This window comes from Cryptomeria japonica, chromosome 9 (assembly GCF_030272615.1).
Source record: "Cryptomeria japonica chromosome 9, Sugi_1.0, whole genome shotgun sequence".
Lineage (NCBI taxonomy): Eukaryota > Viridiplantae > Streptophyta > Pinopsida > Cupressales > Cupressaceae > Cryptomeria > Cryptomeria japonica.
In genome coordinates this window covers 746,674,463-746,692,806 of record NC_081413.1, presented here as the reverse complement: position 1 = coordinate 746,692,806, position 18,344 = coordinate 746,674,463, and the positions used below count along the sequence as shown (strand labels likewise).

At 38.2% G+C, this 18,344-nt stretch overlaps 1 protein-coding gene across 1 annotated transcript in view; it reads left to right on the top strand.

Moving 5' to 3' along the window:
* The window catches only part of LOC131068458 (uncharacterized), a 191,677-nt gene extending 174,735 nt beyond the window's left edge, over positions 1 to 16,942 (top strand). Inside the window, exons 16-19 of the mRNA XM_058003640.2 lie at positions 14,972 to 15,113; positions 15,267 to 15,296; positions 15,572 to 15,636; positions 15,900 to 16,942. Of these exons, the coding sequence (XP_057859623.1) occupies positions 14,972 to 15,113; positions 15,267 to 15,296; positions 15,572 to 15,636; positions 15,900 to 16,572 (910 nt within the window). The 3' untranslated portion in view covers positions 16,573 to 16,942. The remainder of the gene's footprint in view (positions 1 to 14,971; positions 15,114 to 15,266; positions 15,297 to 15,571; positions 15,637 to 15,899) is intronic.
* Positions 16,943 to 18,344: the final 1,402 nt, after the last annotated feature.

Here is an 18,344-nt window from a genome sequence, read left to right as displayed (position 1 = left end):
TGACAGTCATTTCTCTAGTGCACACTATCTGACTTCCAAAATTCTTAACAGTTTGCAGTTTTAGTTTCTTAAAATCTGCAAAAACTAATATAGCACCTAACTGCCAGATATTTTGTCATTGATGTCAAAGGTTTGTTGAAAGAGAATTGGAATGAAATACTAGTCAAGCTGCTGATTAATCATCAAATTCTCATCAGCTATTTAGTTACTTGCTTGAGCTGGTTGCTCACTTGCTTGAGCTACTTAGTTACTTGGTTGAGCTACTTAGTTGTGTACTTGAGCTACTTGGTTAGCTGTTTGTGTGCTTGAGCTATTTGGTTGCCTGGTTGAGCTACTTGGTTGTGTGCTTGAGCTGCTTGGGTGTCTGCTATAGTTGGTTGCTTGTCCACTTCACCTACTTGCCAGTCTTCTCTCTTGTGCCAATTCAAATTTATTTGCCATGTCATCCTTTGAAGGTTGACTCTTCAAACTAGTCGATGAAAAAGGCAATTACCTTATTTATGGGCTGCAATAACTTTTTGAAAATGGCAGCTAAGTTTAGTATGTCATTTTTCAATGCTTTCTGGACTGCATAAAAAATCTAAGTCAGGTGGTTTTATTTGGAATTTTTCTTTAATTTCTTCATCTTTTTGGGTGCGATGGCAAGAGTTTAATGTCAACAGATTTATAACATCTTTTGTGTAAGAGGAGCAAATCATTTTCTGCCGAGTTGTAACACTTTTTCTTTATTTAGTCAATCGTTCTGTTTTTGAATGAGACCTTTTTCTTTTTGATTGTATCAGCTTTTTAAAATACGAGATGATCGGGGTGTTCTTTTTCTGGTTCGTGTGGCCTAGCTTTGGCAAAAAAAAGGAAAATTCATTATTATAAAGTCTGTTGTAGAATCTTTTTGATGTGATGCTTTTGAGGTGTGGGTGTTGGAATATTGTGTGAAAGCTCTAATGTACTGAAGTTTCATGAAGTTCAGTGATTGTGTTTCAAAAAGGAGAGGTAGAATTTTTTTATTTTGACGTAAGGATATCGTTTTTTTAGGTGGTTGAGTGTGTGTGGATTAAGATATATCAGTTCGACAATGCTGAGGCTTCAAAGCATACCATCATGGTTCATTGTCTTCAAGTCATATTATGGAGGAATTAGTTTTCAGAGCCTTTAGTTGCTTCATGTTTAGGAGAAGTTGTTGTTGTATCAGAAAAGTGTTAATTGCTTCGTGTTTCAGGGAGTGTTGTGTAATTCTTGGTATGATGTTTGAAGTGCTAAGTGGATTCTGAAAGTTTTTTTTTTAGTTTTGCATTTGAGTTGATGCTATAACTGAAGTTGGTGCTTCAGCTGGATGGAGTTGGTACTTCTAGGAGGGTTGGTGCTCTCAATGAGTTGGTGCTCATTTGTGTAATCTGGGTTGGTGCCCATATTGTTAATGAAAGCTATTGTGTGCCGTGGTTTTTAGCCGAAAGCATTTTCCACGTGAAATTTTGCAATTTGATGTTTGCTCTCTCTATGTTTTATGTGGTTTCTTGTTTTTAAAAAGTGATGCATAAGGAACAACGATCTGCTCAATATAATAGCCACAATCTGGTAATGACCCCGATCTACTTTAACCTGGTAATGGATACATTCTGCTACTTTCTGTGGGGTCAGCTAGAAACAAGAAATCGTGAAGTCTTTACTGTGGTACGATTTCTTTGCTGGGTCTGCTGATCAAGGAATGCAGGTTGCTGATTAGAGGTATCAATTTGGAGGCATGACAGAAGGTTTACACACCAAGTTCAGAGAATTGTATGCTCAGCAGTCCACAAAAAGAATATCTGTTATGCTTCCAAAAGGTAACCCCTCTTGTTTCATATAGCCAATGACCAACAATAAAATTATTTCCCTTTCACATCAGATGCGTTGGCTTTTATTTTTGACCCGACCAGCAAGACCTTCATGCCTTTCAAAATATTAATATTATGCTTCAAAAATGTTTGAGAAGTTATCTTCTTCTCAGAAAGACTCAGCAACAAAAGTTACACCAACTCTCTATCCTATCCGCAAGGAGATTCTATACGCCCAAAGCGAGAAAATGGTCTCAACACAATACAAAAGCTCATGCCCCATGAAGCTTGCAGCCGCCACAGTTATGAGACCCTCCAACAATAAGTCTCATGGCTTGGTAGATAGGACCCCCATGAAGAAGATATAACCGTTTCCAGCAGAAATATTCTCGGGAGTACCAAATTTCACACCAAGGGTGATAATATGTTCTCTTCGATATCTTAAACTGCACATATTAGCTCACAACCTTCTTTCTTTGCACTTACAACTCAGATTGTCATCTCTAGTGCTGTGATGGATTACATACAGCATAATCCACATTGTCTTATTTTCACCATCTCCTCAAATTGCTAAAAGAAAGATCAAGCACCTAGCATATTATCAAATGCAGTTGTAAGAGGTTTGGAATGACTTTTCAACTTCAATAAACAATCAGAAATAAAACTTTGATTTGTCTTCCTCAGAAATAAGAGAAATAATTGCCTAAGCCAAATTTTGTCTCTATTGCCCTTGTCTTATTCAATGTGGACAGAGATTACAATACTTTCAAAATGTGCGCATGGAGTCCAAGAAAGTATTACTTATTAAAATGAAAAGACTTCACGATAACAATATTTTGTCTTGTTGACCAATGTCGACTCAAAAATAATCCAGAATATTAATATTAATATTCAATACCCAATATCAAGAATGAAACTTATATTATTCTGCTCATAAAGATTCAGGTGTCCAGTCCTCAAATAAATCAAGAATCGCAGCCAAACCTGAAATTTATATTTTCAAAGATTTCATAAATTTTGGTACCAAAAATCATTGAAGCGCATATGCAAAATCCTAATGATTCCGCCAAACACTAGCTAGGGTGGATAGTTTCACCATCGTAACTGATCTTCCCAAGAGGGTTTGCATCCTCAAGAGGATGAGCTGGATCAAATCCAAACTCTTGAACCACAAGGCTTACAATCACAGAAAAAGAATAAACTCCATATGCCTCAAATGAGTGTTTGTAGTTAGTGTAGAATGCTTTTGTTATGTTTGATAATATTTGTTATCTGCCAATGTATTAATTGTTTGTATTAAGTGGGTTGTCACTCTTAGGTAGTTATGTGTGTCAGTTGGTTGATGGTTGTGTTCCTCTTGGCAACCGTCAGGTTCTTTAAATATGTTGTGTGCCGCCAAGGAAGGCAGTAGGATAGAGGTGGATCTATTACTAACAAGTAATTGGTATGAATTTTATTTATAGAATGATCGAAAGATAATTATAAAGAATTACAAAAACGATGTTTCTAAAAGGAAAGAATTGTAAATAGAAACAAACTAATTCAAACTAATTACTTACAAAATATTACATAATTGACCATTAATTAATAATAAATAGTATTCTAATACCCTCCCTTAATGGTCAATCTGTCAACAACACCAAGCTGCCCCCTGAATTTAGCAAACTTATCTGAACTGAGAGACTTGGCGAGAATGTGTGCAGTCTGATCCGTAGTAGGAACATACTGCAACTGAACTGAGTTGTCTTCAACAAGCTTCCGAATAAAATGACAATGAGTTTCCACATGCTTGGTTCTTTCATGGAAGACGTGATTCTTGGCAAGTTTGAGAACTCCTTGATTATCATAGAACAAGGGAGTTGGACGTGCTTGAGATATTTGCATATCCGCAAGCATCTGGCGAAGCCAAATTGCCTCACAAGATGCCTTAACTGCTCCTTGATACTTTGCTTCCATTGAGGAGAGAGCCATGGCCTGTTGCTTTTTACTAGTCCATGTGACTACACCAGATCCCAAACTGAACACATACCTAGATGTTGATTTTCTCTCATCAACCGAACCTGCCCAATCTGAATCTGTGAAACCATTGAGTCTAGGATCATGACTCCTAGTGTAAAGAAGTCCATAATTTGAAGTGGCCTTCACATAATGCAGCACACGCTTCGTTGCTACCCAATGATCAACCTTGGGGCTGTCATGAAGCGTGAAATGTAGCTCACTACAAAACTGAGATTAGGTCTAGTGGTAGTGAGATAGATGAGACTGTCCACTAGTTCCCTGAATGTTGTTTCATCTACAGGAGGAGAATCAGACTTGGCTGACAACTTCAGTCCTGTCTCCATAGGCGTGGAAGTGGGTTTACAATCTTGCATTCGAAACCTATCAAGCAAGTTCCTAGCTTACTTAGACTGAGAAATAAAAATGCTACCATCAGTCTGCCAAACCTCAACACCTAAACAATAATGGAGAAGCCCCAAATCTGTCATATCAAAAGCCTTGCATAGGTCTTGTTTGATGTCTGCAATCAAATGTGTTGAATTGCCACTAATGATCAAGTCATCCACATAGACAACAAGAAAGAGAACATCATCACCATAATGTTTGATATACAGATTACTGTTAGAAGGACAACGCTGAAAACCATGAACAACCAAGTACTGATCAATCTTGATGTACCACGCTTGAGGAGCCTGTTTGAGTCCATAGAGTGCTTTCATGAGTCTACATACTTAATGTTGTTTGTAAGCAACCATGAAACCAAGAGGCTGCGTCATGTAGACTTCTTCCTGCAACTCACCGTTGAGGAAGGCACTCTTAACATCCATCTGATGGACTTTCCATCCAAACTGAGCTGCAATAGTGAGAAGAAGACGAATTGTACTCATCTTGGCAGTAGGAGCAAAAGTCTCCTCATAATCAATGCTGCCCTCTCGTTGTGTAAATCCTCGAGCAACCAATCTAGCCTTGTGTTTATCCAAGGTACCATTTACATGATACTTGACCTTATACACTCATTTGCAGCTAATCGGCTTCTTCCTTGAAGGAAGATCAGAGAGAACCCAGGTGTTGTTCTTCAGAAGGCTCTGGTATTCTGCGTCCATTGCTTGTTCCCACTCTGGGATCCTTTTTGCCTTTGTATATGTCTGAGGCTCATAAATACTATGAATGTTGGCCATGAGAGCAAAATTAACTATATTTTGTTGCTTGCCCTTATTTCTGGAAGATCTACCCTCAATGAGGTCATCAAGGCGAAGATCACTGATGGTTTTAGCCCACCATTTAGGTCAGAGAGTAGAAGTGCCAACATCAGATGCAGGAGGAATAACGGGAACTGAAGGTGGAATAGGTGGAAGATTAGCATCATTCAGAGGAAATTCAAGTAGTGCATCATCAAATTCAGAATCTGCATCATCCCTCCCATCAGGTGAACCAATGGAAGACGAACATCCAAATTAGAAGCCTTTAAAGGCTGATCCTCAGAATTCTGCTTAGACAAGGAAAGCTGAAATCGTCCTCGTTCTTCATCAAGGACAACGTCACGACTGAAGATGAGACGATCAGTGTCTACATCGATCAACCGGTAAGCCTTGTGGTTGTCACTGTACCCTGCAAACATAAGCTTCTGACTCTTGGAATCCAACTTGGAGCGCTTGGCATTTGAAATCCATACATATGCTAAAGAGCCAAAAAATTTCAGATGACTGATCTTGGGTTTGCAACCAGTCCAGCCTTCCCTTTAACAACATGAGTGGGAGACCTATTAAGGAGATAGACAGCAGTGTATATTGCTTTTGCCCAATATTTCTTAGGAACATTTATGTGTTCCAATATAGACCTAGTCATGTGTATCATGGAGAAAGCAGTAGAACAAAATTCCCCCCCATTATCAGACCTAAGAGTAATAATAGAACAACTAGACTCTTTTTCTACTAAGGCCTTAAATTTCAGAAATATAGGGAACACATCTGATTTTTGTCTAAGAAAGTACACCCACATTTTACGACTGAAATCATCAACAAAAAGCAAGAAATACCTGCACCCAGTAACATAAGGTGTATTCATTGGACCACGTGCATCAGCATGGACCAATTGTAGTACCTTAGAGGCTCGCCATGAGTCACCATCCTTGAACAGTGTCCTGTGTTGCTTCCCAGCCTGACAAGCTTCAAAAACTCGCTAATTCTGAGTTTGAATTTCAAGTAGGCCATGTACCAAATCTTCTCGAACAAGCTGAGCAAGATAATGAATGTTCAGGTGACCATATCGTTGATGCCAAAGACTATTGATAGAGGATGATTTAGCTGCGAAGGCATGCTCAAGAGAATAATCCGTATCCACAAGTCTGTATAGACCATGATCCTCGATGCCAAAAGCTACAGTAGTGTGTGTCGCAAGATCAACATTCAAACATTTGTCGAAACTGCAAATCATATCAAGCTGAGGAGAATGCCGCATGATTTGACTCACCGAGAGTAGGTTTAGTTCCATGCTAGGAACGTAGTATACATTGAGGAATATAAGATTCCTCCCACTAGATTGTATCTGAGCGATGCCCTTGCCGACAATAGTTTACTCTTCACCTCCTCCAAATATGACTGAATCAGTAGAGGGAGAGAAATCTGTAAACCAATTATGCCTGTGAATGAAATGCCTAGAAGCACCAGAATCTATATACCAAGCAGAAGACTTCACATGGTCTGTAGGTCTTTTAGCCATGAAGGTGTGAAAGGCAGACTCTTTCTGCTCTGTGTGCTCAATGACATTGGCTTTACGTTGAGACCCCCCTTGCTTCCAGTGTTCGGAAGCTATCCGATTGCAACAATGCTTGATCATATGGCCATATTTATGATAGTAGTTGCACTAAACCTTCTTCTTTGAACCATCCTGAGACTGACTAGAGCCCTTTTGTTGAGATGACTGAAGTGGTACTGCTACCAAACTATTGTTTCCAACGATCTTGTTGTAGAAGTTTGGTGCACAACTCTGGAAATTTCAAATCAACATTCCTTAAGGTAATGTTGAGAGTTTCTATGAAGTGCTCATAGGATTTTAGCAAACTCTTCAAGGTAATGACTACCATATCCTCTTCCTTCATTTTCCGACCAATAGCTTCGAGCTGATCTCGAATGTCCTTAATCTTCGTGAGATGTTCTTGTAAGGACATACGTTCATCCATCATGATGGAGAACAACTGGTTCTTCGAAAAGACCGCTCGGCTTTTGTTGGATGTCTCATGCAATTCCTTCAGACGCTTCCAGATCTCTGATGCTGACTTGCCAGAGGGAATCTGTGGTAATTGGTCATCTGTGACACAGAGCTTGAGGAGCATGACGGCTTCGCGATTCCAGTCATCAAACTTGTCTTGATTTGATCTGGCTGTGGTAGGACGAGATTCTTTTCCCAACACAACATCATCAAGGCGGCGATATTCAAAGATTGTCAGCATGTGTTCCTTCCAGGTGTTATAATTCTTGTCGTTGAATCTTTGACTGCCTTCCAACATTAAGTTGGTTAATGATGCCATCTTGCGCGTTTCACAATGAACAGAAAATGAAAATCAAAGAAGAGGTGATAGCACGGAATTTGAGGCATGAATCCCAATGCAGAAACCAGAGGCAGATGTAGGTACAAATTTCAAAAAATAAACATACGGTTGATGCGGATCCCAAGAAAAATTTCGATAGACCCCAAAAAATTTGAGGACGACCCAAAAACTATGTAGAAAACCCAGAAAGAGTTTGTGGTTAAAAATTTATTCCACCCAAAACAATTGAAGATTTTTTTAAAAACCTTAGGAAGTTGAAACCCTAGATCGAATCACAGAATATAGGTTTAAAAACCATAACTGTCGCCTTGAAGAAGACCCAAAAATCGCGATTATTAGACCAAAGGGTGCAAAAACTTATGTCGAAAATACTCCCGTCGTGGATTGCAGAAAGCAAAAATGTAGAGAATAATGGCATCACGGTCTCAAGAAGAAAACACAGAAGCCGTCGCAGGAAAAAGGACTCTAGTCGCAAGCGAACAAAATCGCGTTGCACACAGAAAGGGTCGACAAATATCACAGGTCGTACACAGAAGAAAACCACGAAAAAAAGGTTGGCAAGGGTCGCGCAGGATCGTTGAGAAAATATGATGTCATCACGCATATAAATTGTTTGAAAATCGAGCATAAAAATAATGCTAGTTGCGATTTCTTAAAGAAACCCTCATCATGCAGATTGCAAAAGGGAAAGATGGCGTGTGACAGTAAGCACACAGAGGAAATTGCGAAATGAAGAAAAACCAGAGCGTGGAAATCAAACCGGTGATTCTTCAAAACCCTCAAACTTTCTTTCGAAATTTTTTCAAATGTTTTTCAAATTTCTTAGAAAAATTCCTTTCGAAATTTTTATTGAAAAACAAGAAATTTTCTAACCTGCTCTGATACCATATTACTAAGAAGTAATTGGTAAAAATATGAAGTGTATTTACAGAATGTTCCAAAGATCATTATAAAGAATTACAAAAATGATGTTTCTAAAAAGAAGCAATTATAAATAGAAACAAACTAATTCAAACTAATTATTTACAAAATATTACATAATTGACTATTTAATTAATAATAAATAATATTATTCTAATAGGATCAATTGTAATCCTTGGCCGACCATCCCTAGTCTTCTTCTCTGTGATAATTTCATGTGCGAGTTAAGATATATTTTACTCTTGTATTTGGTATACATTGTTACCTATATTATTATTTCCTATATTTAATTTATCAGATATAGCAGTAGACATTTGGCGTCGTTGCCTTTAAAGAAATCGGGTCAGCCTTGATTGATTCATGCCCTTAGATCCCAATAAAGGTGAGAAGAGGCCATAGGGTGGTCAAGGTCAAGCAATTAGGCGAATCTTTAAGGATTGTAGAACAAAGAGAATAAAGAAGATTACGAGAAACAGTTGACGAAAATCTAGTTGGACAATTGGACCATTTGTATGTACATTCAACGTCGGATGAGGAGTATGAAGAGGGAAATCCTGAAGTCAAACATATTTTGTCATCTATCCATCTCAGGGGAATCGATATTTGGAGGATCCAAACCGCTAACTCCCAGCCGGAAGGAGCACAGGGACAAGTTAGAGCCCGAAAGTACTTGGAGTGTCGGGGACACTGCAGGTGGAGATCTAGAGGACGTGTACGTGGCCGAGAATGTAGGGAAAGCACTGGAATGTAGTGGTTGGAACAATCTGCCTAGGTCCAACACACAAGGGAGTAAGAAGGCAAGAAAGATGGTGACTCCTTTGGCCAGTCCGAATGTGGATCGGCAAAAATTGCTAAAATTCACAGGGAATGGGTCATTGGATCCTATGAGGCATTGCAAGACATGTGAAACCATTTGGTTGGCAAGCGGCTAGTTAGATAAAGACTACTAGATGAGGGCATTCCTCGCAATGTTACGAGGAATATCCGTTGACTGGTTTTCAAAGTAGGAAGATAAACACATAGAATCATGGGATAGTCTGAAGAAGGCATTCCAAGAGGAATTTAAACTCCCGAGAGACAACAATGAAATTGTGGCCGAAATTTGTAATACCAAACAAGGGAACCATGAGAACATACGAACATACAATCGTTGAAGAAGAGTTGGTTCATTGAGGGATTGATCCCTTTGCTGAGAAAGAAAATGAAAGTGGTACATTTGTCATCGTACACTGATGCGTATAATCGGGCAATGGACATTGAGAGTGAATCCAAAACATCCTCTTGGGGAAAAAGGAAGATTGACGACAATGAGAGCACTGACGTAAGCTACGACGAAGCATCTAAAATGGTTTAGGCCCTACGACAGGATATGATGAGAATGATGAAAGAATTGAAGGCAGAGAAAGGAACCAATAAAGAAACTAATGAACTATGGTGTACTGAGTGTAAAATTGAGTGTAAAATTGAGGTGCAAGTGAAAGGTAATTGTCCTAGAAAGATTTTCTGTGAGATTTGACAAGCAATGGGTCATTCAAGAAAGGAGTGTCCATATAATTTGAAAAGTATGCAAGTACTCTTCACACAGGGAGAGTCTACTCCATCGAAACCGCAAAATGTATCTCTAAGCAGTTATGGAAATTAATGAGAGTGAAATCAAATACAATACGATCTCGGAGGACGACCTACCATACAATGCTGACAATGTGGTGAATGGGGACACTTTGCGAGAGACTGCTAGAATAAGAAGGACAATGTACAACTATTGTGCAAATGGTGTGAACTGAGAGACCATGAAGACACCAACTGCCCGAACCAAAAGGGAATTATTATGCTGGATGTGGAGGAACAAGACGAGGTAGTTTTGGCAATCACGAGAGCACAAACAAAGAAGGCGGTTTTCTTGGACCCTTGTATAGAGAAGGAACAACTCCGAGAAGCCGGTTTAGAAGTAGAACAAGTGTTGGTGAAGGAACGAATAACCTCCAATGGAATTACAAGTACGTCATTGCGAGAGTTAGAGAAGAACATAGTTTGGCAGGTGCTACAGACAACCATACCCATCAAAGGGACATACCCCCAAACTATGCCACAATTGAGAATGGCAATTACCAACATGGTTAGTGATGACACAGTCATCCAGAAACAATGTAAGCCATAAGAGGAACTGACAGGGAAACCACTACATGAAGTGAATGAGGCCAATGATCCTATGTTGCTTGGAAGGAAGTCAACTATCATTGAGATGGAGATAATGGGAACGACGTTGACAAACACCATTGTCGAGGAAGGTTCAAGTGCCAATGTGTTTCCGGAGGAAACATGGAAATGTCTAGGAAAACCAACACTCTGGCCACCAACCTTCCAAATGATAGGTGCCAACCAGCACGACATCAAGCCAATGAGGACATTGATGGTGCAAAAAGTGACAATTGGCATGTAATATTTCTTCCTAGATTTGTAGTCATCTCGTTGGAAAAGAAGTTGTATGATGCTCTCCTCGGAAGGGCTTGGTTGATCATTGCCAAGGCAAATCACAACTGGAAGTAGAATACACTCTCCATTAGTAGCAAAGGGAGGAAGTATGTCATCGACTTGAGGAATCAAGCGATGAGTGAAGAACTGGCATCCTCCGACTCAAAGTCCAAGGGTGGAGATTTTGGGATGGATGAAGGACAGATGACAATGGAACCCAACGATTAAGGGGGACTCGAGTTGGAAGATTGCTCTTAGGATGAAACAATCTCTCTTAATGGATTATTTCACTACTAGATGGAGGACTACGAAATAATCCACCCTCACTGCAACATGCTATAGATCGACAAAATTGAGGAAGTGCAAAGTCCGTACATAGGCCAAGTCCTAACATTACCTATGGGGTCAGGCTTGAGGGAATCGTATGGAGTTAGGTTGTATGTGAAAGTGAAGAGGAGTTGGAGGAAGCCGTACGGGAGTGGAAGTGATCCATATGGACAAGGGAAGGGAAAGTCGTGCATGGGCCAAAGTAGCATTGGGGAGCTGTACAGGGTTGAGGAAAGGACCACACACAAGCTAGGTACAAGAGTGGTACAAAGAAGACCGTATGCAAGCAAATACAAGGAGCCATACAGAAACAATGAGACATATCGTACGTGGAAGAAGGTGAGTCGTATGGAAATTGTTGATGCATAGTAGCTTCGGTCTGATATAAGGATGATCGTTTATATTGATTATATATATATAAGTATGTATGTATGTATGTCAGTTCACTATGTGAACTGAAACACATACACACATACACATTTCTTGTGCCTATAAGAATAATTATTTCAAATGCTTTGTAAAACCATCATCCTTGTATTTGATCGAAATACTATACAGATACAAGTATATTAATCTGTGTAATCAGATTCTATTTCATCTTCTCTTGCCATGTTTCGAGCAATGATCATTGACGACAACATTGTTTTATATATAACAGATCAAGAAATGATCGTATTTATTATATCAAACATACCTGGATCGAGTAATGATCAAATGTAATGCACAGCAGATCGGTGACTTTCATAATATTGTTTCTGGTTTTTTATGTTAACTAAACTGATTGAGGATCGGGCCTCTTGAAAGCACCCTTTGGCAAGTGTTGTATTGTTTGAGAGAGGGCCATGTCATGAGTGTACATGGCTCCACATTCCCCTCATGACATGTCTCTCCACATATATATTTATACATGCCGATATCATAAAGAGATGACATATTATTAAAAAAAATGCTGTCTCTCCCTTTGATCGGCAATCTCAGACTTGAAGAAAAGAAGTACATCAGTGTCTCATCAATACATTATCATTATTAACATTCATATTTGTTAAGGATTAAATTCTGAATACATACCCTGAAATAAAAAGAAGAAAAAAGTACATTATAATCTGCATATTGTAAGAATTGCATCAGTCTGAAATAAATTTAATTTACTTTAACAGAAACAATGATGAGACACTGTATATGAGGAATCCATACAAAAAGAAAGAGAAGGTTGTACGCCATACGCGAAGAATTCGTATGGAAGGAAGGGAAGGCCGTATGTGAGGAGTATACAATACAAGAAAGTGGAGAGGAGGTCGTACGAAGAACAAATAACCAAGCCATACATCAATTCCAAGTTGGGCGTGAGGAAAAGTTGCAAGTTGTACATGGAGATAGACCTTACCAAACAACACATGGTAACATGATTTGGGCCGTACGTCGTACGATCATCTCAGTGCCATCCTTCCTTACATCTTCAACACATAGTGGAACATGTCGTCTTGAAATCTCACTAGAATGTACGACTTGAACATAATTTCAATAGGAAATCGTTATTTTCTGGCTTCATCAGCAGTGTTTTTGGCGTCTTAAAAATCATTAAAATCATGTGTGCCATGGATTTTTGTGTGGTTTTTAAGGTCCCTCCACAAGGGGGTGTTGCCCCCAGACCCCCGTTTGATTTGGCTAGTACACTACAAGTTGGGGTTGTCCACTCCAAGTCATTCTCTTCACTCTTGTCATTAGTCTTTTCGAATATCACTTGATCTTTACTTGTCTTTTTTCTTTTGGGGGGGATGATGTAGTGAGCATATAATGCCTTTTGTTATGTTCAATAATATTTGTTATCTGCCAATGTATTAATTGTTTGTATTAAGTGAGTTGTCACTCTCGAGTAAAGTTATATGTGTCAGGTGGTTGATGGTTGTGTTCCTCTTGGCAACCGTCGGGTTCTTTAGATATGTTGGGTACCGCCAAGTAAGGTAGTAGGATAGAGTTGGATCAATTGTAATCCTTGGCTGACCTTTTTTGGCCTTATTCTCTATAATAATTTCACGTGTTCACTTGCTCTTTCATAATCTTCTGAGGAACTCTTCAAATTTACCCTTTCAGCTTCTCTCTCTTCATATTTCCCTTTTAATTTTAAACTTCTAACTTAGGAAATAATAAAGTGGCTCACATTAACATAAAAAGTGGACACTTAAAACTTAGAAATTAATGACCTTATTTAATAATAAAAACAATTTTTTATTTATTTAAATATTTTCTAGGCCAGATAAATTTGGGGATATTACAATGAGGGGTCTCCTTTGAGCTATCCATGTATATGACTCATCTTCTCCAAGCTAACATCTTCCTCCTACATGATCCATGTCTGAAATTCCTTTATGTAGTTCATTTCCTCAGTCGATGTGCGTTGTCGAACTACTCAGAATACTTGAGACATCTCTACCTTTACCATCCTTTCTTGTTGAATTCCTTCTTTCTTCACCTTGGTTCTCACATTGCCCTTCTCATTGACTTCCTACTTTTGAATCCCCAAACTTCAGCTGAGTACAAAAATCAGACGATCCTTCATCTTCTAAATATGTCTGCCATCAAGCATCTGATCTTCTTCAAAGTCTTTTGTCAGTGGAGAACCTGCTCCTCTGTTGGATTATCACTTCATCTTCTTCTGTTGAGAGTAAATTTTTTTTTAAAGTGAAATTTTATTGATTCCTTTTTCATAGTTTGATCCATTAGATCAATATTGACCTTCCCATGATATATTTGATAGTACAGAGTTATGCCCTAATGCTAGATTGCCTTTCATGTCATGAGTAATAGACATCCAAGTGATGCTAATTGTAGACAGTTTATATCATTGTAATCAGTGGAAAAGGATCCGATAAAATGCTTTTGCATTGCCACTTATATTATTTATGTAGTCAAATTGCCAAGGGTCTCTACCTGGCTTTCTGTGGCATTCAGCTAATGTTTCCTTCACAAATTAAGCTATTTGTTTATATGCTGCTCCAAGGAAATCTCTAGGAAGTAAAGTTCAAAAAATGCTATAGGAGTTTTGACTACTCTGTACTATACTGTAAACTACTATAATGCTACAGTATCAATGCAATAATATAAAGATAATAAAAGATAATACCAGACCTGATTGTACAAGAATAACACAATTGATGCTGTCAAGGATAGTGCTTGCTTACAATGAATGTAGATTAGAGAGAACTGCTCATAAATCAGCACCCTTCCCTAACGATGGAAATTCCATTCAGAGAGTGCAATGGTTGTTGGTTGGTAACTTCTTGTACCTACATTGCTGACAATGAACTAACAAGATAAGTTGTCCTCATAAGCATGAGCAAAATATAACCAGCTATGCTGATTAGGTGTACTAGGGATCAAATTCTCAGATACTATTCTGAAGCTGTTTTAATTTTAACAAAATGTCAATTTTATTTTGTTTGTACTTTCTATATTAGTTTGACTTTTGGAAACTTTTTGAATATTCTATTTCTATTCACTGCTGTTTATTCTTACTTTATTTGGTTGATAGCTCTTTCAAAGTGTCTCTGGTTTGATCAAACTAATTTTCACCCTTTTAATATATTGAATGATCTTAGTTCGCTTTTTAAAATATTCATGCACATATGTTTTGCATTTGTGATAAGCATAATGCATATGAAGACTGAGCACTCAAGATTTTGACAAATATTCACCTGAATCCTATCTTGGGGTGAAATCTCTATCCATAATTTGGAAAGTTTTTACTTCCATTTCAGCTGAGCTGTTTCTAATGAATTTTTTTAATTAAATGGGATGTGTGTTTGTGTGTCTAATCCTTTTCTTATGACATTAAATTCTATACTTCCCTATTGTGGTATCTATTCACATTTTCTAAATACTGTTATTATGACTTCAGCCGTCCCAGTACAATCCAAGAGCGGAATTTGGACAGTGATGATGACGAATTTCGTGACAGGGATTATGATGTATCAGCAATGGCAAATAATTTAACTGAAGCTTTTCGTAATGGCATGTTTGAGAGTGAAGGTGTTAGAGAGGTAATCTTTCTCCTCTATATCATCAAATTAGCTTCTACTATGTTTTGGTATTATCTTGTCAGTCAGTTTTTATTAATTGAAAATTACTTGTTTGCCGTTGGCAAGAAAAAGCTGAAAATTTTTCATTTCTTGTAATGAATCCTATCCATGCAGGTTCATGGAACCAGTGGCAGAGGCGATGAGGTAACAGTTGTGATTGTTATAATTATTCCTTGCTGATTCTCATATGCTGGAGAGTATAAACTAATCTGGGGAGATTCTTTTTTCTTCCCTTTTTTTTCTTTCGTCAAGGGTGACTTAAGGTTGTGTCATTGAAGTAACATAAGCTGTCTCTATGTATTTTGATGACTCACACTAATGAGTATTTCTGGTGTCCTATTCTAGCTAGAGCATGTTTGCTTTAGAAATTGACATTCAATTGATGAATTTTTTACCATCCTGGTGAACTGATTTTTCAGGATGTCTTTTTCGAGGATGAGTCCCCAGAGGTATTATCTTCTCTCTGCTTGGAAGAACAAGATAGGTAAGCATTGAATCATCCATCAATGTGTCATGTGTATAAAGGAACCTTGGAAATTGTGAATTTCATCCAAGATGTAATCTAGTAAAGAATGCAAAAGAAACATACATACGTTTAGCTATTTTCTATCTTTTGTGGGCTGGAATCATCGTTTTTCAGTTACTATTTTTTCCCTTGGCACCTTTGCTATTCTGAGGGTAGTTAACTGTTATATATTAAACAATATGCTACTTCTATTTACACATGGTCCATGGTCTTGCATGCAGTATCCAGTTGAAAGAAACAATGTTTACAAATTCTCACTGGTTTGCCTTTCAAGATGAGGGATCCAAGGAATCATCAACAACGTTTCTGGTTTCCTCACCTGTAAGGATGGATGATAACCAACTAAACATCATGATGAACCCAACCACCAGTGGCGATAGTAGTGGAAGTGATGACGAGGTTGTGGTAGGGGAAGATGAGGAGTTAATAGATACTGCAACTTCCAGTGATTCCTCATTAGCAACTGCCTTTGACACCAATATTTGTAACGATTTGCCCCAGGCTACTAATTCTGTTGAGGACCTTTCATCGGAACTGGAGAAGGTTGGTATATCAGACAATTCATCCTTTATTCAGTGTGAAAGTAATAATATGGATACATCTTCTGCCAAGAGTCTGGATTGGGTGGGATGGACAGAGTTTCAAGATGTTGAATGCACTTCTGGAAGAAATCATCCCAGTGAGAGTAATCCTTCAGAATTGGACATGGGAAATGCTGCACAGACAGGAGATCAAGGCACCGCCACTGAAATGGACACTGAATCTATTAAAGAATCATTAGATGAATCTTCCAGTGTGTTACTTAAAGAGGGTTCAGAAGCAGATGAATTAAGGAGTAGAATGGGATTACCATTATTTGTTGAAAATGTTGAATTTGTAGGAGTGGAGGTATAGTGTACAAGAGCCATGACCTTGTGGTGGAAGAAACTGGAAAAGGCTGCACCAGTTAAATTGAGTTGTGCTGTTTTCCCTATTGTCATTTTACATAAATAAATCCATTGGTAAGCAACATGTAATGATATAAAGTTATAAATTACTGGTGTAGTGGTAATGAATTAGTGGTGTGATGATACTGAATATCCAACTTGCCCAGTTTAGATGTTAACAAGATCCAGGCATAACTCTGGCAGCAAACCTATATGCTTTCTGTATGAAACTCTTCTCTGTATGTCAGGCAGTTTATATCCTCTGGGAATAAATTGCTATGAGGATCTTCCACAAATCAATATAGGTATTGATGTCTTCGATTCATCATTTTTTTTAATTTGCAATGTCCTTTCCTTGCTTTCCTTTTGCAAGTAATCATTATGACCTTGGTCATTGTATCAGTTATGTAACTGATCCTTTTCCTTTCTTGTTTTGGTTAAGGCTGCCATCAAATTAATGTTGGAGTGCTATTTTTTGGAATATTGGAGTGCAACATGAAGCATAGTGTTGTTTACAGAAAAATATTTATTTACATCTAGATGAGGCTGTCGTCTGTTGTTTTTAATGTTTTAAAGGGATACACAAGTTGAATACCTGCATTTCAATTTGTGTTTTCCTATTCCAGTAGGTTTTTCCTAATCTATTATTTTCTTTCATGTGTTGTAAAACACTATCACCTACCATCTTATATAAGGCATGAGAGGAGCGCAATATGAAGTTTCTTGTATCATCCCACTTAGAAGCCATGCCCAAGTGGTATTTACTTGTCAAATTTCACCTTAGTCTGCATCTAGAGATTTGCACCTGTCTTTGTACAGATGAACCCATGTCATTAAAATAGGGCTTGAACTCAGATCATCAGCATGATAATTTCTCTGCCATTGCACTTGACCATTAGAATGCAAGGTCGATGCACTCCATGATACTTTTATTTTCAGTTCTATTAACAAGGGATGTACCTTGGTAACTGATTACCAAGCCTGGTGCTTGTTTTCACTTTTGTTTGTTTATCATTCTTGAAATTTGGTGAGATGTTGAGATCCAAACAACACAGTTTGAGTTATATTCTTGGTTGAACTAAAAAATACCATGTATATGAGAAGCCTGGCTAGGTTCTAGTAATTGTTCTTTGGGAATATTTAGTGCTCAAGCTAGAGCTTCTTTCATGCTAATTTTTTGTGAAAGTGCATCATTATGTTGTTTAGTTGGTTATCATCAACTAAACATCATGATGATCCCAACTTAACACCTTTAAGAACCTATTTTCTTAAATATTCAGTTGAGAATAGGTCCTGGTTGTCTGTGTTCTTTTGCAGAAATTATCAGCTTCAAGCTTTTGATCTTGCAAAGAGTGGTAGGCATAAACTATGGGAGACTTATTGTGACATTTTTGTGTTATCTTTCATTGTTTTATTCCTAAGTTACTGGTTCATTCGGATGTGCCCTTGGATCCGTGTCTGCTTAATACGTGGTCCAGCTATGTGGCTGGGTCCACTGTGGACGTGGATGTGGACTGGGCATTGCAGAGCCCACTTAGATTTGTCCAGGTATCTCTTCAGTCTTCAGCATGCCTGGGCAAACTTGAATAGTTTCTGCTGTGCCCAGTTCATACCAGTTGCAAACTGTGTATCCTTTTTTGTTTTTACCCAAAAAAAATCTTCTTTTTTTTTGGCATCCTTTCACAGAAAGGAAAAATTAAAAAAACCCTTCCAGCATCTGACTGCGTAAATAGCAGTTTC